Source organism: Octopus bimaculoides, chromosome 3 (genome assembly GCF_001194135.2).
Source record: "Octopus bimaculoides isolate UCB-OBI-ISO-001 chromosome 3, ASM119413v2, whole genome shotgun sequence".
Taxonomy (NCBI): Eukaryota; Metazoa; Mollusca; class Cephalopoda; order Octopoda; family Octopodidae; genus Octopus; species Octopus bimaculoides.
In genome coordinates, this window is record NC_068983.1 from 89,036,488 (window position 1) to 89,062,239 (window position 25,752).

Genomic DNA, 25,752 nt, shown 5'->3' on the forward strand with positions numbered 1-25,752 from the left:
AATGTGCTGTGCGTGAGAAGACCTGGCAAGCCAAGTAAGATCGTTGCCAGTGCCCCTGGACTGGCTCTTGTGCGGGTGGCACATAAGATGCACCATTTTGAGCGTGGCCATTGCCAGTATCGCCTGACTGGCCTTCGTGCAGGTGACACGTAAAAGCACCTACTACACTCTCTGAGTGGTTGGCGTTAGGAAGGGCATCCAGCTGTAGAAACTCTGCCAAATTTAGATTGGAGCCTGGTGTTGCCATCCAGTTTCACCAGTCCTCAGTCAAATCGTCCAACCCATGCTAGCATGGAAAGTGGACATTAAACGATGATGATGAAGTGCAAAGAATGTAGTCCACACAGATAAGAAATAAAAATGATGCAAGACATGTCTTGCAAGACATCTGCATTGATGTTGAAGAAGTCAATGTCTTCATCAGGTGATCACACTTAAGCTCTTGTGTTTTTGTAAAAAAATCATAACTGCACTGCTGCTACTACCACATGAGGGCACCTCAAAAATTTGCTCCATTTTACTTTGAAGGAGAGAATTGAAGGCTTTTTGAGAAATCCATAAATAGTCCAAGACTGCTTGAAGGTTTTTAACCCTGACTTCATCAATGGTTCTTCTAACTGTTAAGATCTGTCCAAAAGTAGACCTATCTTTTCCTGAAACCATTTAGGTTTTTTAACCAGACCTTCACAAGTTCTAGCTGTGTACAGCTGCATGTGGTTGAGCAACAGGTTGTTGTAGATTTTTATGGTTACTAGTGTCAGGATGATAAAATAAATTTTAAGAATATTCTGTAACCAATTTATTTATATTATCTTGAAGGGAGAAACAACAACAACAACAACAACCGCCACCACCACCACCACCACCACAATTGTCAAATTGATTCCAATTTGACAATTGTTATCCACATTTCTAAGTATTATAAAACATTTTATTGAAGAACAAAAATTTACTCAGAGAAGTAAATCACAATCCTGTGATGATGGTGAAAATAAAGTCAAAAAGAAATATAAGATATGATACATTTTGGGGTAATAACAATGAAAGCATTTTTTTATTTTTATTTTCTCTCTCTGATCATTGATGAAACTTCTTATGGTAATGTAAAACGAATTAATGAATGTCTTTAAAATGCAGCAATTTTTTATTAGTATCAGAATACTTTCCATACCAGATCAGACAGCAATAAATATCACCAAGAGAGAACAACAATTCTAAGCTAATGACTGATGTGATCTATCCCAAAAGCATGTTAAGTGCTGTTCAGTACATAGATCATTGAGAGAGAACATCACAGAAGTCACATCAAATATACGACACGATAAGTAGAGAAGTCATTTCATATTGTAATGTCTTCTTCAAAACAGTTGTGTCACAGCAGCTACATATAACAGAATATAAACTTCAAAGAAGAAACCAAACAAAAATATTCATGATGTGTGCTGTTATGAAATGTCAGTTTGTGAGAAATATGAAGAATCAGATGAGAAAGCTAGATTCTTTTCAGTTAAGAATAAAGTTATTTTACACAGTAACCAATAATCTAACAACATCAGCAACACAGAACTTTATGAAAAGAGAGGCAGCTGCCACCTGAGCTTTGACTTTATGACTCGTAAACTGGCATTTCTTAGGATACATCATTTGAATCAGCTGTATAGCTGAATATTTTGAAGAAGCAAGTTTAAAAATCTCATTGTCAAATACCTGTTTGTCTCTGAGTGACTCTATAAAATGACCTCACTGCTATCAGAGGTTACCAAAAATTACAAATAATTTGGATGCCCTCAGAAAATGTAAATTATTGCAAGAAATATTGTAGAAATGTTTGTAAATTCTAAAGGAAATTGCTATGGCATGCAGTACTGTTAATAATGATAATTCTCTGTTAATGTATAAGGGTAGGGCTAAACACAAGTACATGAGTTGTACTTATTTTTTTTACCACTGAAAGTCAAGAGTTGATCCTTGTAGACTTTGAACACAAGACAAGACTAAATACTCTGTAAGAATTTATTCCAACTTTCTACCATTTCTCTCAAATCCACACTCTAGTAGTAGTAGTAGTAGTAGTAGTAGTAGTAGTAGTAGTAGTAACAACAACAACTTACATTGAGAATGACATCATTATAACCAGTTGGGATGGACATCAGCATTGCAACATATTTTTCAGCCATGCGTGAAAATAGCAGTTCTTTGCTTTGATGCATAGTAGGCTGTAAATAGAAAAGAAAAGAAACAATCTCTAATTATGCAGTACAAAACATTAACTACAACCTATTTGGTGCTAAAGAAAAACAACACTAAGTGATGCTGTAGCACTTGTTAAGACATTTAGAACCATATTGTTACTAAACTAAGTAATCTGTTGGAAGACCTGTCTACACTATTGTTGGGTCATTTTCCTCAGCTATGGTGGCAATAGCATCATCATCATAATCAGAAATGTCATTTTGATGTTCATTTTCCAACACTGATGTGAGTAGGATGGATTTGCATCATGTTAACTTATCTGCAAAGTTCAATGTTCTCAGCTCTGACCAAGGTACATGATCCCATGTCATCCTCTATCAAGAATGTCTTCCACCACCAAATGATTTCATCTGTATCATTCCTGTTAAATTACATAACAACACCAATGTAGTTGTCACTAAACAACAATGATCTACTTTACCATCTCACTTGCACTTTTCTCTCTTAACATTGCACAACTACTTGGTATTTTTATGCAAAGTTTAATCCTTCACAGGTTTAATGATTGACTATTTATTTCAATTATTATTTCTTACTTTTCTTATAATTAACGAAACTAGCACATTTCTTATTATATGTTTCAGAAAGGATTGGTATGTTGTAAATAATGGCTTTTATTTATTTATTTAATTTTAAAAATCCTATGTACCTTTTTCTTTTCTATAGTTGGCTGTCACCATAGCAAAATAAACTATATATTTTCTTAAACCTCTACAACTCAATTATGTTTAAATTCTGAGATAATGAGTGCTTTTAAGGTTTGATTTATTAAGATTCCCATATTTAATATGTAACTGAAACTGACCTTTACAATGTTCCTATTAAATAATATGGAAATTACAGCAGGACAGAAAATTCTCACAGATCATCATTATCATCATCTTTAGTTAATGTCCATTTTCCATACTTGCATGGGTTGGACTGTTTGACTGAAAACTGGCAAGCTGGGGAGCTACACCAGATTCCAATCTGATTTGATATGGTTTCTATGGTTGGATGCCCTTCCTAATGCCAGCCACTCCAAAAGTGTAGTGGGTGCTTTTTACGTACCACCAGCATGGTTGCTAGTTATGCAGCACTGGCAACCATGAAAAACATAAAACAAACTGACAGAGGAGACTTATTATTTCTTTATTTTCATGTTTTTTGTGTGTTTTATGTTTATTTGTAAGGTCATAAGTTCTTCAAACTTTACCAAAGTCAATGACAGATATCAAGTTATCATCATTATTGTTTAACATGCATTTTCCATGTTGTCTTAGGTTGGATGGTTCAACAGGAACCAACAAGCCAGAAAACGGTGCTGAATTCCTAAATATATATTTTGGTAAGGTTTCTATGGCTGCCTACCCTTCCTGATGTCAAACACTTTATAGAAAGCACTAGGTGCCCTTTTTGTGGCACTGGCACTGGCACTCATAAGGTTACCAAGTGCTCACAAGACAAGACCCCTTCAACTGAGTGGGTTCTAGTATTGAAGGAGGTGTAAGTATGAAAGAGGGACAGGAACAGGTGTTTTCCTAAAAAGGGGATATATGGCTTCCCCAGCTGGAGACAGAAACATTGAGAGTGTACCTTCAAGGTACAAGGTGAATATGAGAGGCAGGAAGGTGAATATAAGAGGAACAGAAAGTTCTCACAAATGTAGATTATATTTTTTTCCTGCTTCTGTAGTTGCATTATAGGAATTTGATATTTCACTATTCATTCTAGTCTTTAAAGTGTACATTTGCCCCACATAGGTGGTTTGAGAATCTGTTCATATATCTGTGCTGCCCAGAGACAAAAGAACAGTGGGTGGGTAAGTAGGTAAGTTCACGATAATGTTTAAGCAGTTTTACAGTTAATTAGAGATGGGGATTGTGGTAGACACAGTGAATATCAGTTTAAGGTGGCAGGGTGAAGGAAATAAGAATGGCTCAGGGAGAAGGAGGAGGTGATAAGGGACAGTAGTAGGAACACAATGTGAAGTGTAAGAGGATAAATAGTATCATTTACAGCACCTTGAGTGAGAGGTACTGCAATTAGAAGACTGATGGAGTGATAGGTGTTAGAAGATGAATTGCAGGGGAAAGCTAGACAGTACGTCATTTTGTTGGGATCGCTGCATCTTCTCAAGTGCAGCATAGTACCACTGATTTCAGTCTTTTGGCATCTCCTCCCTAAGGTTCAACATCTTGAGGCTGGTCTTCACTGTTTCATCTCACATCTTCCTAAGATTCCCTCTTCCACAGGCTCTTCCCACCTTTAGCAATCAGCAGTACTTTACACAACTGTCCTCATCTATATGCATCACATGACTATATCAGTGCAGTCTTCTCTCTTGCACATTACATCTGATGCTTTTATACTCAATTTTTCTTTCAACACATTTATACTTTGCAGTACATGTACACTAACATTGCACATTCAGTGGAGCATGTTAGCTTCATTTTTTTGTAGTCTTCACATGTCCTCTGTATTCATAGTCTAAGTTTCACCACCATGCAGCATTGATGTTTGTAAACAAACATCATACAATCTGCTTTTTACTCTGAGAGAGCCCTTTTGTTACCATCAATGTAATGTATTTTAGCAACTATACATTCAGAACATATCCTTCCACTGATAGTTAGGTCATGTAGGTGACAGAAACTATCTATTACATCTAAGGATCCTACAGGGCATTCCAGAAAAATCTATTTCCCATGTGTTATTAGTGTCTATTGCGCCAGTAAATATGCCACAAATGAAGTTTACTTTCTCTGCTAACCTTCCTTTGATTCCACTGCACCTTTTATGTATCCATAGTTTGCATTGAGTACACCATGTAGAATTTTTACCTACACCTTTTCTAAATAGTGAATAGGACCAATTACCTGAAGGAATTAACATCCTATCTGTTTTTCCTACTAAGAACTTTGGTTTTTGTTAAGTTAGATTTAAGGTCCTTTGATTCTAGGATTTGCTTCCACATCTGGAATTTCATTTCTAATTCTACTACAGTTTCAGCTATAAGAACAAGGTCATTAGCACAGAGGAGTTTCCATAGGCAACCAATCTTAAATTCCTCAGTTATAGTTAGGAAGACTACAATAAATAGGAAAGGAATGACAACTGAACCCTAGTGAACTCCTACTTGCACACTAAATTCATTACTGTACTCATGCCCAACTCTCACCTTACTGAAAGCAACCTTGTACATGGCTTGAACAATTCTCACCAGCCATTCATCTACTCTTCCCTTCTGCAGTGACCACCAGATGAAGGAGCAAGCAACCTGTCAAAGCTTTTTCCAGATTTACTTTTGGATAAATATTTCTCCTGCAGTTACCTTATGAGAAAGAGAGCATCAGTAGTGTTTCTCCCAAGTACAAAACTAAACTGTATTTAATTTAACTCTCTTCCTAATTAGTTAACTTGTAAATCTTTCTATACTTTCATGATCTGGTCAAACAATTTTATTTCTCTGTAATTACTTCTAAGAAATCTCCTTTATCCTTATAACAGTTGACAATAATGCTGTTACACCAACTGCTGGGTATGATACCTTCCTGTACAACTTGATTTACTATACAGGTGACTGAGCTGTATCCCACTCCATCAGATATTTTAAGCATCTCAGTAATAATTTGTGATGGGTCAGCATCTTTCCCTGTCTTCATATCCTTAATTGCTTCATCTATTATACTGCTGTCAACATGAATAGCAGAACCTGCTCTTTCTTCCATTCATTCTCTAATATAACACCTCCATGCTTCTTTGTTTTCAGAACCACTGTGTAGAAGTGTACAATTACCCTTCTGTACACACATCTCTACCACATCTTGATTTTCTCTGAATCACTGCATTTTGTCCTCATGCCATAGAACATTGACAAACCTCTTTCTTTCAGTTTCTTCCCTCACTGTCTTCTAGCTTCTCTTCAAGCTACCTGGTATACTTTTCTGCTGCTCCCATTCTTCCAATCCTGCTTCTTCATTTTTGTGGCGCTATATCCCTCACTGTTCTAACACCATGTCAACCTTAATCAGGTGGAACTTTACACCAGCAGGTTGTTCTATAAGAACTTCCATTTGTCCTGTATATTATGTGTCTCTGTCTCTTCCTTCTCATCAAATGCCTCAATTAAAACTTCTCTAAATCTCTAACTGTTAAAAAGATCCTTAAGCTTCCATATCCTCCTTTTCCAGATAAGTTTGTGTCTCTGAGTCCAAGTAGCTCTTAGTTTTTGTCACTAACTACTAACCTATATTGTGAAATACATTCTTCACAAGAAAAAGACTGCATTCACAAGAGTCTGCTTTACCTGTTTTTTGGTGAGGATGTAATCAATCTGGTTTATGTGCCCACCAGATTGATAGGTGATCAAGTGGCTGGTAGGCTTTCTGAGTTAGTGCTGCAGATCAACCAACCAGTCAGTCACATCACAGAACTCCAGCAGCCTTGTTCTCTCCTCATTTCTAGAATCAAATCTGTAAGTTCTGTGTACACCATGAAATCCAATAGAGTGCTACCTAATATGTCTGTTGAAACCACCTGCCTCAAATTTATGTGTGTGTGTGTGTGTGTGTGTGTGAGAGAGAGAGAGAGAGTGAGAGATAAAGCTTGAACAGTGAAAATAATGCCTAATAAACTCAAACAACTAAGAAATCGAGATACTGCCATTGTCAGAACTATACACTCTTTCTATTGTATGGCTTTTACTCCTTAACAATTTCACAGCAAGACTAATTAAGCATTCTTATACAGAATTAGATAAATAAATTTCTGTATGGTATATTATGTACTCTACTTCACATTGTGTATTAGTTTGCATGTAAGACAAGCATAAATTTATCTTATAAGCAAGCATATAAAAAAAATAATAAAAACAAGAAAAAATATCTCATTACATCAAATAATTATTATTCTCATAATTAACCTTAATTTACATAGCTGTGAGAAATGTTTAAATATTGCTGCTAGAAACTGGGTATCTTATTTATTGTCTGCCAATATACTAATGTGTAACACTGGCTATGTACACACACACACACACACACGCACATGCACACACACACACACACACACACACTATAGTGACTGTTGTTACACTGCAGAATCAATACAGAACAAAGATTTACGTAAATCATATTGGAAAAACAGAAGTGTCATGTAAAACAGCAATGTTGTAAAGTAATAACTAAAGTTGAAAATAAAATAAAACTTTGCTGATCAAACAAAACTGTGATACTTTTACAGTTTTCAGAGATAAATTCAGTAAACAAGTTTGGTTTTTATTGATTTTCAATTAGATTAGGAGAGAACAATTTCAGAAAGTATTCCTCAATAACAAGATCAAAAAAAAAAATGAAAAAAAAAAGGCTGTATTCTGGAAAACATATGGTATTATTAACTGACAAGAATAAAATAGTCTCAATTTTAGAATATGCAGTTTTGTTCTAAAATATTCTTTAAATATTTCAAGATTGTCCAGTTAAAATATTTTTCCCAATTTTCTTTTTAAATATCTCCACAGACAGACGATTTCAGTAGTTTTTCTATCACTAAAGAAAGAAAAATCTATGATGTGGGGAATCTATTTTGTTTTATCTTCTATTTTCTTCAAATAATTTTGCAACATTTTTTTAAAAGTTAGTTTAATGTCGAATAGGTTAAGGCAGTGTTTCCCAAACTTTTCATGCCAAATTGGAATGTTGCCCACCTATCAGCAAAAAAATGCTCCATCGCCCACCTGTGTAAAAAAAACCTGATGCAATTGACTGCACTGACCTCAAATGGATTACTATATCAGTTTGGAATATTCATCTTGAAATCACTCCACCATGTCACCATGCAATAATTGTAAATAGTTGCGGTATGTAGTTAAATCCTCATCAACCAATTCATCTTTCAAAGAATCAAGGTGTGGAAATTGATGGAATTGACATTTTGAAATGTTACTCTTATACAGCACCAATTTCGAAATGAAGGTAGTGATAAATAAATGATTTACAGTCAATGAGAGTTTTTCTGTTTCCTTGCAATAACTTATTCAAATCATTTAATTTTGTGAATATATCACAAAGAAAAGAGATATCGCACCTTGCAGCCATCAATGAAGCAGATAGTGGAGTATCTTCAAAGAAAGGTATGATTATATGAAACAGTTTATCAAAGTGTAAAACACAGTTTCCTTTTCACAGCCACTGCACTTCGATATGGTATAAGAATTTAGTATAGTCCTCAGCATTTCTCTGACAGAGTTGACGGAAAATTCAATCAGACAAGGGACTGGACTTCAATTTGTTCACAGTCTTGATAACTAACCATAGCACATGGTTCAATCTACTATTCATATTTTTTGCCACATAAATATTTCTGGTGTGCCAAGCAATGAACAGTTAGTATCCAGTGGGAAATTTCAGGCTTTGGGAGAGATGAAAAACCTCTGTATTTTCCTATCATTGAAGGAGCTCCATCAGATGCACAGGCAAGAATATTACTGAGTGGGATATTATGTTCAAAAAGGAAAGACTTGGGAGTGTGAAAAATAGTTGCACCTTTTGAATCAAGCAGAAATTTCTCTGTGAACAACATTTCCTCACAAGGTTGAAGGTCTTTGCTGAAACACCAAATATATATATTAATTGTCACACAACAGTTGACTCAACCACTTATGTAGATAATTCAGAACGCTGGAGAATATTAATGAGCTGATATTTGACATTGTTGACCATTTCATTGATGCATCAAGAAATCTTGTTATTATTAAGTGGGATTTTTTTCATTATATTATCGGGTTTTCCGTGCATAATGGTTGACAAAACCTCTTCGAGAACTAGGTGAAGTAATGTTTCTCCAATTGTGTGAGACTTTCCAGACTTGGCAACAAGCCATGCAATGTTGTACGATGCAATTAATCCATCATTCTCCTGCATACTAATTTCCTGAAGTAGCGTGCTGAATGTTTGTGTTTGCTTTTTGAAAGAAGCACTCAGTTGCAAAGAGTATGACAATGGCTTGGCCTTCTACTCAGAATGCTTTGCATCAAAGTGATACTTCAAGTGTGAAGGTTTCTTTGCTTTGTAGGTCAATGTTTGATGGCAAAGAAAGCACATTGGTAACTGACAGTTCTGAGAAGAGGGAATAAATCCAAATGATAAATAATCACTACTGTACTGTCGATAAATTTCCTTGACTGGGGGAATGAGTAAGGTGAAAATGAGTTTCTATGGATGGCATCAGAAAGACAGTATGGTATTCTCAAGAAAAGAAGTTGATAGAGTAGAGTCAGATGACATGTCTTTACTGAAGCAAATACAGATCTAGTTTGTTTGGCTGCCAGTATTTCAAAAATTAAAGTTTATTCAAGTTTTTCCAAAAAAATGTTTTTAAAAAGTTGTAGAGGTTTAAAGTCTGATCATTTTCAACCACACAAGAAACACAATATCAAAGCTGACATTTCGTGCATGACTGCACATTGTGTCAGCATTCTGAAAATAGCACTTGTGTTTCAATATGAAGCTGTAGAATTATGCAAGACATATAACCCCTCATAACTTTTTTATTTTTTAGAGTTTTCAGAATTTTTTTGCGAATTTGTATTCTACAGGCAGAACTTCATACACTTATGTAAAAAAAAAATTGTGGTAGAGCATGATTCAAGGCCTAGGCCTATTTGGCTGCTATTTTTAGCACATGTGACAACCATCTCAATGACTGTGCGACAAAAATATTCAGTCAATAACCAAGTCCACATTTTTAATACAAAGGGATGCCTTATGTGAGTAGTCAAATCGATAAAAGTACATTCTTATTCTAGGCATGCCTAGATATAAATAAATGCAGAATGAATTTCTAAAAGTTCTTTGTCACCCACAAAAGGTTACATCAATCACCAAAATCTCAAATCACCCACCATTTTCTAGAAATTCACCCATCACCCACCTGTAAGTTGAAATCGCCCACTGGTGAGCAATATCACCCACTTTGTGAAGCTATGGGTTAAGGTGTAAAGGGGTGGTAGTGTTCACAACTGAAAGCTGTCAGTTGTAGTGTATAGAAGAAACAATAGACTACACTGGACAAGAAGAGAAAGATTGATAAGGAGAACTTAATATTCATTTTGAAAAAACATGCCCAAAGCACAAGTTTTTGCCCCCAACTACCACTACCATGGCATCTTCTCTGTAATACCTAACTTTAAGTCATTGTGTCAGAAGTCTTCACTCTTTTCTTTACACCTATTTTACACAAGGTCATCAAGACTGAAAAATGTTTGTTCAATGCACAATTCAGTATTGATGATGTTGACTTTTTAATCATTAAGCAGACTGACTATCAGATTGCTCAACTGCAACATGTTGCAAGGAAATAGAGGTATTATGAGTAAATGAGGTAACTTCTATGCAGTTTCTAGAAATGCTAGAAATAGCACAAAATCTCTTTCAAATCTCATCTTCTTAAAAAGGAGGAATGCATTGGATTATGTCTGAAAATAGATTGAATGGTTACTTTTGATCATAAGACAGCTCAATAAGGGTTGATCAGGGGCTAAACAATAATATAGAAATGAAATACAATACACAACAAATCTCTTTAAAGTTATAACACACAATGCTTCACCAAAACTATTCCAATAAGATAGATGCCAATGATGATGTTGAAGATGACAACAATAATGATTGTGTTCAATGTAACAATGCCATTGATTCCCTTAACAAGCTACAAATGAAAGGTTACCATTGAGAAAAGCTATATATATATATATATATATATATATATATATATATATACCTCAGTTTATAAGAAATAAAAAACATTAAAGATAAAAATTCAGTTCAACAAATAAACAAATCGGTGATAAGGAGTAAAATTTCAGCCCTGTTACCTCTAATAAGTCTAAATATATCCACCAAAAGATACTCTCGACAAGGACTTTTGTGTTCTCTGACAAAAAAATGGTTTCAAATACAACACGGGTCTTGTTCTGAAAATTAAAATAGTAAAGCAAAATATATTGTAAGGAAAAGAAAGAAAAAACAGAAATTTAAGATATATTTCAAGACTTTCTTTTCTTCATTTGGATTTAGACAAAATATCAGAGACAAATGGGATGTTAGACACATTCCTTAATGGTATAATTCCTTAGTTTTTCAGTTCACTTCTGTACAACATTATGATTATTTAATATTGCTGTATCAGTCCTTTCTGTCATAGCAAATTCATGTGAGGTTCGTTATGGATTATCTTATGTGGTCTGCTTGCATGCTAAAGCTCTATACTATTTTCATATTGCCATTTTTCTTAGACAAGAGAAGGTTTATATCAGTACCAGAGAATCCTTTCTTTGAAACACTTGAAATTAGATGGCAAGGTGTAGGCAGCACAGCTTTGCTTTATATTATGTTTTTAAGTATATTTTGTTGGAACAACCTGGTATAATGTGCATTGTTTCACAAAATTCTTCACACAGGTGAGATTTGTCATCCATATTATTGAAATAGTGAATATTCTTTTCAATGTATCCATGTGAAGGCCAGTTTTTTTTTTTATCATAAATGTTGTTGCTTCTCATTCAGGACAAATATGTGCATCCAGGTTACAGATAGTCTATTATCTATACATGAGGTATTATAGTTCATGAAAATTATGGCCATATAAAAGCATGGTTGTTCACCATGGCTGATCTATATGTCATCAACATGTCTATGTCTAAACCAATTTCTTGTGAGGATTCTCTTACTACAGTTATAATCAATTTGCTACCTTTTCTTTTTATCAGGTCTTGTCGCAGCAGATCTTGTGAACTGAAAGGTACTGGATCTAATACTTAAGTTGTCTCCCACATCCCATTTCCAGGGATGTACTGTCATTACTGTCACTAGATATCAGACTTATTGTGTGGTTATGCAATGATTTTTTAAAAACGTTTTCTAGTATTATAGTCTAAAAAATTCAGTTATGTTCCAGTCTAATACAGAGTTATAAGTTACAGTTATCACAACAAATATGTTTTTTAACTGCTTGGTAGACAAACCAGGATGAGAGCCTTTTCATGATGGCTCAACCTGCTAGAGATAGTAGCCAATTATCCTCAAATCACACCCTATCTTCTCAAAAAAAAAAGAAAGGGACACATCAGATGATGTAATTTTAGATATACTAAGCTGTTTAAAATTAGACAGGATGACCAGAACATCTCTGAGCATAGTTTTACTTGATCATGGCTAACCTGCAGCTAAATAACAACAAAATATTAAAATGAATACAAATAATTACAAGTTAAAGTGAATTAGCTTCACTTTTCTACATTCCAGATTTACCTTTCATCCCTCTGGAGTTAATAAAATGAGCACCAGCATAAGATAGGGGTTGCTTCAATCAACTGTTCTTATCTCCTCCAAATAATTGTGTGTGTGTGTGTGTGTGTGTGTGTGTGTGTGTGTGTGTGTGTGTGTGTGTGTGTGTGTGTGTGTGTGTGTGTGTGTGTGTGAGAGAGAGAGAGAGAGAGAGAGAGAGAGAGAGAGAGAGAGAAAGAGAGAGAGAGACTTCTGATACATGTGACCATTCATTCATTATGTGATTCAGTTAGGGGATGTAGTTTGAAAGCCATCCTCTAGACAAGAAGTTTATGTACTACAGGAAAGTCTGATAATTATTAAACCAGATCTGGATGAAGTATGGTAAATTAAAACAAAAATGCATTTGTAATGGATTTGAACTTATGACAAAATAATTTGAAAATCTAACACTTTATCTACTCCATTTCACCCAACCAGCTCCTGCTGCTGCTGCTCCTCCACTGTCATCATCGTCATCATCATTTTCCATACTATTAAGAACATCTAAAATAAATACAGCAATAGATGAGAGATGTCTGTCAAAAAGAAATCATTGAGTGTCAGAATAAAATCCAACACATATTGAAAATTCTACAAGAATCAGTAGAATGAACTCGCTTTCAGTGTTATTCAATAGTAATATAATTTTCAATCGTATTATTTAAGATATGGAATGCAGACATAGCATGTGCAAACCTGATAAATGTATATAAACAGTAATTGATCGATATTTCTTTCATGCATACATACTAAACACATACATGCAGGCACATTTACATAGATGTACTATAACAGTTTAAGTTCCATTGCTCATTTCTTTTTTTACAACAAGAATCCATTTCTGCACTGCACCACATACAAATGTATGATAATGAAAAATAAATAATAAATAAAACCAACAAGAGGCTAAGGATAGAAAATTAATAAACTGATCAATAGTATATGATCTGGTTGATGGCTTGTGACAGAAGGATCTTTGAAACACTTTCCTAAACTGAAATACATAATGCAAGAAGGCATTCTCTTTATAGAAGAAAAGAGCCAACAGATATGAATGTTATACAAAAGTGAAATAAACATAAACATTCCGGTTTTGGAGAGATGAAGACAGTTGATTCAATCAACTTATGTATTTTACAAGTGCTTTTTATTTTATTGATACCAGAGGCAAAATGCAAAGCATATATAAATTAACAAGTTGGGGAGAGCATAGGAACTTGGTAGATTGTAGCTTAGAAATGTGGAAAATTAAGTTTAATGCTCTACTATTTCTGCTAATTTGCTATATTCATGACAATGAAATGTTGATACAACAAAACAGAATGACTATGTGGTAAGACTTTTGCTTCCCAAACACATGGTTCCAGGTTCATTCCCACTGTGTGGCACCTTGGCCAAGTGTCTTCTGCAATAGCCTCGAGCCAACCAAAGCCTTGTGAATGGATTTGGTGAACAAAAACTGAAAGAAGCCTATTGTGTATGTGTGTGTATGTGTGTGTGTGTGTCTTTGAGTCTATATTTGTCCACCACCACCATCACTTAACTAATGTTGGTGTGTTTACATCCTTGTAACTTAGCAGTTCAGTAAAAGAGATCCAATAAAATAAGTACCAGGATTGATTAGCTTGACTGAAATTCCTCAAAGTGCTGCCCCAGCATGGCTGCAGTCTAATAACTGAGACAAGTAAAAGATAAAAAATTAAAAAGTGAAGAACAAGTCACACAGCAACATGATGGCTCTCAACCTGGTAAAGGGAATGGTGACCCTGAAGATAATGTTTGAAGGAAGTGGGAGTGCTCATGCAAAGTAATGGAGTGATCATGAAATTTTAAAATTTGAACAAATTTAATCTCAATTCTCAATGTTGAATATTAGAAGACTAAAATTACCAAAGAGCAGGACACTTGGAATGAAAGACACATAAAAACAATGAGGGGTACTCCAATTTTACTTTAAAAATTTGAATAAGTTAAATTTTGATTTGAGGCACTGAATAATAAAATAATATTAAACCCAAGATTACTAGTTATTATTGTTGTTGTCATTGTTTAGCCTCAGATCAGCCCTGGTTCAGTAGACCTATGATACTGTGTCAACCATGATTATCCCATCTTTTATACACCTTGGATTATATTGGCCAATATGTCATACTATTTTTAAGATAATAAGTTATCATCATCATTTAGCATCCATTTTCCATGCTGATATGGGTTAGACAGTTTGACTGGAACAGGTAAGCCAGAGAGTTGTACCCAGATCAAGTTTGGTTTGGCTTGGTTTCTACAGCTGGATGCTCTTCCTAACACCAACCACTCCAAGTGTGTAGTGGGTGCCTTTTAAGTGTCGCCAACACAGGTGCCTCTTCCGTGTCACCAGCACAAGTGCTTTTTACATGTCACCAGCACTGGCACCTATTATGTGTTACCAGTGCTAGTCACAACTATGATGTTACTTGGCTTGATATGTCTTCTCAAGCACAGCAAATCACCAAATGTCATGATCACTTGTCATCACCTCTGTGTGACTTAACTTCTGAAGATCATGCTTCACCACCTCATTCTTTGTCTTCCTTGGTCTACTTCTTCTACAGGTTCCCTCCACAGTTAGAGAGAAGCACTTCTTTATGCAGCTAACCTCATCCATATGCATCACATGACCATACCAGCACAGTCTTCTCTTTTGCACACCACATCTGATGCTTCTTTTTCATAATTTTTCTCTCAAGGTGTTTACACTCTGTTCTACATGTACACTTACATTGCACATCCAGCAAAGCATACTAGCTTCATTTCTTTCAAGCCTTTGCATGTCCTCTGTAGTCATAGCTCATGTTTCTCTACTGTGTAGCATGGCTGTTCACACAAAGCATCATACAATCTGCCTTTCACTCTGAGGGAGGGACCCTTTGTTACCAACAAAGTTAAAAGCTCTCTGAACTTTACCCAGCCTATTCTTATTCTAGCAGTTATGCTCTCAGAACATCCACCTCCACTGCTGACTTGGTCCCTTAGATAACAGAAGTTATCTACTGCTTCTAAGTATCCTCCTTAGCATTTGATGGAGTCTATTTTCTGTATATTTCTAGTGTCTAATGTACATGTACATCTGCTATACACAAAGATTACTTTCTCCGTTAACCCTCCTGTAAATACTGCTGCACCTCTTATGTGTCTAAAGCTTACACTAAGAACACCTTATGGAGTTTCTACCTATGCCTTTTCTACATATCAAGCAGGGCCACCTCCCCAAAGGGATCTGTGATTTGTCTGTTTTCCTACTTACTAAGACTTGAGTCTTTACTAAATTAACTCTAGGACCTTTTGATTCTAATCCTTGCTTCCACTCCTGAAATTCTTCTCTAGTTCTGGCAGTGATTCAACTATAAGAACAAGGTTATCAGCATAGAGGAGCTCCCAAAGGCAGCCTATCTTAAATTCCTGTTATAGCTTGGAGGACTATGACAAACAAGAGGAGACTGAGAACCAATCCTTGGTGAACTCCTACTTGTACACTGGATTCGTTGCTATACTTGTTGCCAACCCTCACCTTACTGACAACATCCCTATATATAACTTGTACAGCTCTCATCAACTACTCATCCGTCCCTAGCTTCCAAATTGACCACCAGATAAGGGAGTGAGGAACCCTGTCAAAGGCTTTCTCCATGTTAACAAAAGCCAAGTACAGGAGTTTATTTTTGGCCAAGTACTTCTCCTGCAGCTGCCTCACCAGGAATATAGCATCAGTGGTGCTTCTCCATGGTACAAACCCAATCTACATCTCATCTAGGTGAACTCTCTTCCTAATTCGTTGTGCTATGACTCTCTCTGCAACTTTCATCACTTTGTCCAACAATTTGATACCTCTGTAATTATTTCTGTCTAAGTCATCGCCTTTACCTTTGTAGCAGTTGACTATGGTACTGCTACATCAGTCATTGGGTATGACTCACTCGTGTACAACTTGATTAACTATATGGGTGACTAGACCATAATCCAGACTGCCTGATATTTTAAGCATATCAGTAGTGATTCCTGGTGAGCCAGAGGCTTTATCTACCAAACTACTATCTATTCGGATTGCTGGTCCCTCTGTTGGATCCACATTAGGCAAACTCTCCTTCTCCCATGTGATCTCTACATTTAGCAGCCTTTCGTAGTGACACTTACAAGTTTCTTTCTTTGCAGAGTCACTAACTGCAAGTGAGCCATCATCCAAGTGAATGCACTTCTCTCCAAAAACATTATAATTTTCCCTAAGGTTCTTGGGTGCTTATTGTAGCCATAAGGTGTAGAGGGTATAAAAGGTTAACAGCCTCTGATATAAGAGTGCAGCTAGTCATTACTGATGAAGTGTGCTGTTTAATTATGGTCAGAAATGATGGACCAATATTTTAAATGTTATCACAAACACTGGAAACAACAACCAACAATATCAGCAAAACCTATAGATTATGACAGAATATAAAAGACTAGTCATAGATTAGTGAAGTGACAGAAGTGATAGAACAGTAAACAAAATAACTTGTAGTTATCTAATTGCGTCCTATGTTCTAAGTTCAAGATACTGTTAAAGTTGATTTTTGCCTTTCTTGCTCTGCAGATGAAGTAACCATCAACCAAGTACTGGGATAAATTAACTGCCATTACTCCAAATTTGTGGTGTTATGCCAATGTTACAATTTATCATTATAGTATTATTATAGGATAGAGAATCTAAATTGGAGAAAAGGAGATCTAAAGGGAACTAATGAGAACATTACAGCTCTTACATCAATGCTATAGATTTTCATTTGTACCTATTCTCATACACACACTGGAATATATAACAAGAGATTTGCATAAAAGCCTAGAAATGCTGGATTCTCCAAGAAATAACAAAGGAAATTGATTAATGCTACAGTGAAAATATATAAAATATTCTATAAATTCTCCATTTCAGTTTCCCAGAATGAACATATGCCTACAATCCCATGTACACAGAACATACACACACATTCACAAACTGTACTTGTGTACTCAAGTGAGATGTTCATCTATTACATGAGTGCAAGTGTATCCATACATGCACATACCTATATGCCACCACAGACTTATTCACATATTCACAAATCTCAGGAATTGCCTTGACTCAAACAATAAAATCTTGATTTTGTGAAAAAAGAAAAATCATTTATACATACTTAAATATAGGGAGGCACAGCTGTCCCCAGCAAGCAATTATGACTTAGTAGTAAGGACCAAACTTGTTTTAGATGATTATGTAGTCACATGTAGACTTAAATAAACACAGTGGTTCTCCCACCATTGACCCAGCAGAATACCAAGGACATGACAAATGAAGGGAGTGAAGGCTACACTAGAAATTGTCTGCTGTTCATTTTCAGGAGAGTAGATTGAAGCAATATCAAATGAAATGCTTTCCTCAAAGGCAGAACATTCTTCCTGGTCTAGGGATCAAATACATGACCTTAGGATTGTTAGGGTAACATCTTAACTACTGACCCTATGGCATGGATGTAAGAGCTTCATATCTTGGAAAAGAATAAGCTGTGGTTTTCATGTAAGCAAAAGATGATAAGGAAATTGAGATAGAACCAAAGTCCAGAAGTGTCAAGTATAAAAAGCAAGAATAAAGAGTAAAAACAAAAGCAGAATAAATACTAAAGACTGTGAAGCAACATACCACTCTATCACTTATGTAACCACCACTGAGGTCTTCAACAGTGCTGTTAAAACCAGGATGTTGATTCAAACTTGTCACAGACACACAGACAACTAAGTCTAACATCTTAAGAAGACATACAGATACACAGAAGAAATTAAATTCAAATGTACATTTTGTACTTGTTTTGCCCTAAGATTACACCTTTGACTCTTGAAAACCATTAGAAACATACACACAATGACAAGAAAAACACCATCCCTACCACAACTACCACTGACACCATGTAATTTCCACCATCCTATCTCCACCCTCCATTATCTCCCCAATTATCTCCAACATTTTCTTTTTCAAAAACTTTTCCTCTTAAAGAACAGTTGGTGGGAGTATGAGTGTAAAAGTGGTAGTATTCTTGTTGTAGTAATTCTTGGTGGATGGAGGGAAACTTAGTGGTAGATTTTCAAGCCATGATGGTGATTGTGGTACAACTGATGTGTTGGTGGTGGTGATGGTACTTTTGTCATGTTTTTTTTTGTAGTGATAAAGGTGGTATTATGATTAGAGAAATCTTGAAAATGGTAGCAATGGTGGTAGTGGTGAGTTTGTGATGGTTGATAGAGGAATGAAGCAGAAACCAAGGCAAGCAATTCAAGAATAGCAGTGGCAGTGGTGATGTGAGAGAAATAGGGTAATATTTTGAATGAGAAAGTGCAAGAGGAACTATTATAATATGTTGCAATGAGAGTGTGGACAAGTAAGAGGGGGTACCCTGTTACTCTGGACATATTAAATGAATAGAGAGAAAAGTAGTAGCAGGGCTTAGGATCATTTAATATAGTGCAACTTAACCCAAACTTGTTTAATTGCCTTAACTCATAATCAGCTCACTACTCTGGCTATAAATATACAGGGCTCTACGGGACATCAACCTACAGAAGGGAAAAGGTGCTGAGCCAATATGGAACATACACAAATAAGGATATTAATCTCTGCACATGTGTGCGCACGCGTGCACACACACACACAAGCTTAGAATTACATTACAAGCAACTTTTGTATACAGCTGTGTATATATATTGGGAGACACAGAAACATGCACATATAATTCCTCTTGAACATATGAGAAAGTATATGATACCAAGACAATTGTACACACTTACACATATGTGTACCTACACAAGGATACAAATTATGTACATAGGCACTTTGAGAAATGTAATAACTGGTTCAAGAACTTTCAAAATTCTTGGTTGAATTGCTTTTAATACCCTTTTCACTATATCTTAATGTAATAAGTTACAAACTATATCAAAAATGCATTCATAAGTCAATAGCTTATTTGAAATTAAATATTTTATTGTGGTATACATAAAAACAAATAAAAGGGAAGGAGTACTACAAAACGTCACTTTGGTGGTGGTGTACCAATTAGAATTGTTGAAAGTTGGTAGAGACTCTCTTGACAAGGAATCAAAAGGCTCATTTGTAGCTTGTGTGTGTCTAAAAGCTCCTCTAGTTGACCTGTCTATATATCACATAGTGATCTGATATAACAGAAGTGTTATGTAGACTCCTGTGCAGTTGAAATCCAGTAGACCTAATCAATGGAATTATTTCATCTGGAGTGCATAGAACATAAAAGTCAGGAGGTATGAGAGATGAATATATTTATTTCATCGGTTGATATCCGTAGGATGACAGCCATTTTACAGCCTTCATCATGTAATAACAATTTATATTTTAGTGAATAATAAATTATTTTATGTGCCTGCACTGATATACACATTGCATAGTACTATTGTACATTCACAAACCAATGCAGATATAGATGGCTAGCCCTTCAGATCAACAAAACATTCTGGTTACATCAATTTTTCAACTCTGCTATATGCATACAAAAATCATTTTCATATATAGAATGTATGGAAAACCAATAATTGATGAAATTTATTACAAAGAGGAAGATAAAAGATTTAATAAGATGTTAAAAAGGAAATGATGAGTGGCGATGGAAGTGAAGATGATAGAGAGTATAAGAGAGAGAAGTGCAGGTAGAGTGTCACTAATAAGGCAAAAAGATTAACAATAGAGGGAGAAAGAGTGAAAGTTATAAAGAATGAGAGAGAGAGAGAGAGAGAGAGAGAGGTATGTAGGGACTGTGTTTATGAAATATAGAGAGTAATGTCAACAAGAGAGTGAATCGAGTGAAGATGATAATTCTTTGTCTTCTTCTTCTTCTTCTTATTATTATTATTATTATTAATACTAATGGTTCTGTTACTAGTGTTGATATCATCATCATCATCAACTTTAAAGTCATGATACTCATTGCTGTATACTTTCCCTGCCAATTTTCAGTTTTTTTAACCATCTTTTTCTAGAATTGTTCCATTTATGTAAGCAAGTTTAATAGCTTTTCATAGTTATAGTGGGCATATCCTTAGAGTAATTTTTATTGATTTTATTAACTTTATTGCTTACCGACAGCATATAATTGCTATTGTCATAATTATATATAGGGAGAGAAACTATTTTCTCTTTGTATCCTGCCCTAGCTAAAGTTTCATTATAGTAATGTATTTTGATTATAGTAATTAGTGTTTTGGTTATAGTAATTAGATGTAATGGTTGACAGAGAGCAATGATATACAGGAGGATACACCATTTACTATGGAACATATGAGAACTGTTGGATGAATTGAGAAGAACATAATTTAGAATCTGATTTGGCTTATGGAAACGTTTATAGAGACCTGTACTAAGTTCTAAAGTCAATTATAAAAATTTAATCTTGTATATTTCCACTTCAGTGACAAATAATATATTAGAGCATATTCAAACATTCTGTTATATATGAAAATATTTATTTTTACCATTGGTGCTACCACCTAAAAATTTTAAATAGTTCCAATATGATGACCTATCCTAACTTTACACTTGAATATTGAACTTACAGTAATAAAAATTTAACCTTTATCAATACAAATGTATCATTCCTTACCTCAGCTAACCATGCTTTGGCTCTACTAGTGAAATAAATAATGTATTTGACCTTCTGTCATGTCATGAGTTTGAATATCTTATCACCAATAATGTTATGATGACATTGGGGTGTGCACAAGAGTGTAGAATAGTATTACCCAAATAAATATTCGGCTATGGTAATCTAGAATAACCTTTCACAGAATTAATGTGTTCACACAGAACATGCTCTGTACTATGCCTAACATAGGTATGATATTAAACTAACACAGTAATCCAATATGAATGATCAACGCTGTCAACTACTGACAGTTCACAGTTTCTTTATTTTATTGAAATGTGTCGATCCACTTTTGGTCATGTGGGAGTGGTCAGGATCCTTCCACAACATCCCCCTTTCTGAGAATTAAACTCCATCCAGAGTTTAATATCTCTTACACTTGGGGGTTTAATTCCAGTATTTTTGTTCTTTTCTTTTTTCTGTTACTTGTTTCAATTTGTTTCAGTGTTGGTACTTTAAATGTGTCATATAATAGCTCAATGGAAAGCTCATCTCTCATGACTATTTCTTCCATACATCCTTTTTCTAAGTTGGTTTATATGTCTTTTATGTTCAAAATTTTTTCCTCTATTAAGAATAATATTTTTCCAATTTGTTTAATAATTATACTGTCCTCCCAGCTTTCTTTACCATATCTATACAATTTTTAAAAAATTTGTCACCTAACTTGAAGAATTTTTTAAGTATATTGTTGTTCGCCATTTTTCTATTTTTACTCAGTATCAACTTATGAAAGACAGATCTGATATTCCTAGCAAACATTAATTCTGCAGGTGACATTCTAGACAGGGTATTCGGATTTAATGTTACTCGGAACACTCTTAGAAATTATTGACGTGCAAGGTCATCCATTAGTTCATTATTTGCCTTTTTAAAAGCCCTCTTAAAAGCATCAACAAAACACTCTGCTTGCCCATTTGACCTAGGATGATATAGCAGAGTGGTCACATGTTTGATAATGAACATTTCACAAAATTTTTTTAACTCATCTGAAGTAAACTGAGTTCCATTATCAGACACAATGGTATCAGGAATACCATATCTGGTAAATAATCAGTGCAAAAAGTTTATTGTAACCACAGATGTTGACTTTTCACACTTATGCTCTTCAGGCTACTTTGAAAAACTGTCTACCACAACAAGATAATATAAACCATTAAGTAGACCTGCATAATCGACATGTAGTCTGAACCATGGAGTATCTGCTTTTGGCCATGGTTGCCACTTAGTGGTAGGTGATTTTGCAGCTAGGACATAACCTCTGCATGTTTTTACTAGTTCTTCACTGTCATGGTCCATTCTTGGTCAATACACAGAACAACTCATTAACAATTTCATTCTCAAAATCCCTGAGTGACCAATGTGGAATTCCTTTAGTAATCACTTCTGTAGTGTGATTGGTACTATGACTCTTTGTACATACATCAACACATTGTCATACATTGAGAATAGATTTGAATTTGTGTTGCATTCAGCAAAACGCATATTTTTATCTCTTAGTCCTCAGCATTTCTTTGATTTTTTTTAATGAATTGATCATTTTCCACTTTTAATTTTGTGTCTTGTAATGTAACTGGCAGTTCATGTATGACATTACACAAAACATTTCTAATTTCATTTTCTGCTCGCAACGCAGCAATCATGGTATCCTCAAACAGTTCGGTATTTTTCGAAATCAGTCTTGATAAACAATCATGTCCTAATTTTTTAGATGGTATAAACTCTATCTTAAAATCATAGATTAGTAATATAGTACCCCAACATTGCAACCTATTAGCAGTATGGGTAGGGATTCCTTTCAATGGATGATGATCAGTCTGTAGTTGAAAATTTCTATGAAATATTTTATGGCAAAAATAATCGCTAGAGTTTCATTTTCAATCTGGCTGTAATGTTTTTTCTGCAGTTAGTAATGAACATGAGGCATTAATTGTGGCCTTCAGGTTACTATTTTTATATTTATGTGGCATTACTGCCCTGGTACCATACTCAGAGGCATCTGAAGATCCTCCACTGCAGTATCGAAATTGGCTAAAGACAAATCTGATGTTAATATCTTTTTAATTTCATTGAATGCCTTCTGACAATTTTCAGACCAATTCCACTTTACATCATTTTAGTAGATTATTTAGTGGAGCTCTTACCTTATGCATATTTGGTATATAAATTTGATAATAGTTTGCAAGTCCTAAAAAAACTTGTAAGGTAGATATATTTGTCAGAGGAGCATATTTTTAATCACATCTGCCCTTAACGGATCTGGTCAATGTCCCTTTTTATCAATGATTTGCCTTAAGTATTTAATTTTAGGCAAGAGAAATTCATACTTTTCTTTACTCAACATGAAGCTGAAATCTCTTATATTTTCGAACACATATTTTACAGAATTCACTTTTAATTGATATATCATCCAGATAGGTCATTGCATAGTCACACTCTGAAAACATTGTATCCATCACTTGTTGAGCAACTTTTATGCCAAATGGAAGCCAGTTAAACTTGTACAGACCTTTATCTTCATGAATTGTTAGTAGCTTAGAACAATCATCTTCCACTTGTATCTCTAAGTAGGCATCAGACAGATCTAATTTTGAGAACAATTTATAACCATTTAGTTTCAAGAAGATTTCCTCTGGGTTAAGTAATGGGTAGTTATATTGTTTTAAACAGTCATTTTGTCATATCAAGAAATTTGCACAAACATGTATTTTATTGTTCTTTTTTTTTAATGTACACGTTTGGACTTGCCCAATCCAAGTAATCGATCTTTTCAATCACTCCCATTTTTTCCAGTCTGTCTAATTCATTATTAACCTGTTCCTGAGCTGCAAACAGTACATTACATTTGGGGCCAACTTTCTCAACAAAAGTCAGATTTTTGTTTCACACTTTTTAAAAAAATCTCCCCATACCTTCTGTAGTACACAGGAAAGGTGATACCCTCATCTGGGTTACATGTGAATTCACCAATGGGGTTTGCAACCATATCAGGGATGAGCAAAGTTATTGTATGGTTGAGTAGCAGTTGTATTAATAGTTGCTGTTGCTTCTGCAATTCTACCAACTGCTGCTGTTGTAGCTGTTGTTGTTGTTGTTTCTGTAATTCAGTTACTGAAGCTAGTAATTCTTCCATGTTAAAAACAACAATCTATCCAGCTTGGGTTCATTCGACCCTTGTTGCGAATAATGTTATGTTATGAGTTTGAAGATCTTGCCACCAATGACAACATTGGAGAGTGCACAAGGGTGTAGAATAGTATTACCCAAATAAATATTTGGATATGGTTATCTAGAATAACCTTTCGCAGAATTAATATGTTCATACAGAACATGCTCCATACTATGCAAAACATAGGTACAATATTAAACTAACACAGTAATCCAATACGAATGATCAACGCCGTCAACTTCTCAGTCAACTGCCAACAGTTCATGCAGTCTCTTTATTTTATTGAAATGTGTCAGTCCACTTTTGGCCAAATGGGGGTGGTCAGGATCCTTCCACAACACCTTTACACACTCTTCTGTATATAAAATACTTATTAAATGTTGAGGTTTAACTTTACAGTCTATTATATTTAACCATTTTTTCATATTATTGAACTTGCTCTGCTATAATGAACACATTATTCTGTATGTCTACACCTTCAAAATTTTGTATAATTCTGTTACTTGCATATACTTTCAAAATTTATCCCTTTATTAATATACATGAATCATTAATTTTGCTCCTTTAATCATGCTGGTAGATTCAATATAATAGAAGTGTTTATATCATAGCATTTATATATGCAGCCACATATGTACCTATATTGCATGGTTGTTATATTAAATTATCTATATGTGCACATACATATTTGTGCATATGCAAATGCCTATCAGTATATGTGTGTGTATCTAAGTGTCCTTTTTCTGATATGCATGTTCAGATCCATATACATGTAATTATGTGAATATTTGTATTTATGGATGTGTGTGCAATTTAGTGTGCCTAAATATACTTCTGTATCAAGATGGAAGTGCATTTATGCAGTAATCTATAGATATATGCATGTGTGTAAATTTAAATATATATGAGTATGTAAAGGTTAAAGACCCCCTTTGGTCAAAAATGACCATAAGATTACACCTAGAAAGTTACCCTCTGAGGCACAAGTCCAAGCAAGGTGGGTTATAGAAGACCAGCAGTTGTCCATGTATAACAGCCTCCCCTCTCCATGCCACTGATGTCATCCAAGGCAAAGGCCAATACAGCTTGGCATCAGTGACATCACAACTCATTTTTAAAGCTGAGTGAACTGGAGCAACATGAAATAAAGTGTCTTGCTCAATAACACAACACACAGCCTGGTCCGGGAATTGAACTCACTACCTCATGATTGTGAGCTCAATGCTCTAACCACTCAGTCATGTGCCTTCACTATGCATATCTACGTATGTGTGTGTGTGTGTATGTACATATATATATATATATATATATATAT

The 25,752-nt window shown here is 34.9% G+C and overlaps 1 protein-coding gene across 4 annotated transcripts in view; it reads right to left on the reverse strand.

The window, feature by feature from the left end:
• LOC106875464 (protein FAM227B) overlaps positions 1-25,752 on the reverse strand; it is a 152,669-nt gene that overhangs the window by 54,654 nt on the left and 72,263 nt on the right. For 3 of the 4 annotated variants that reach the window (XM_014923615.2, XM_052966292.1, XM_014923617.1), the window contains 2 exons: positions 11,108-11,206; positions 2,112-2,216 (listed from right to left, as the gene is read on the reverse strand). In XM_014923615.2, coding sequence (XP_014779101.1) covers positions 2,112-2,216; positions 11,108-11,206 — 204 coding nt within the window. The remainder of the gene's footprint in view (positions 1-2,111; positions 2,217-11,107; positions 11,207-25,752) is intronic. The other variant, XM_014923616.2, reaches the window with a different exon arrangement.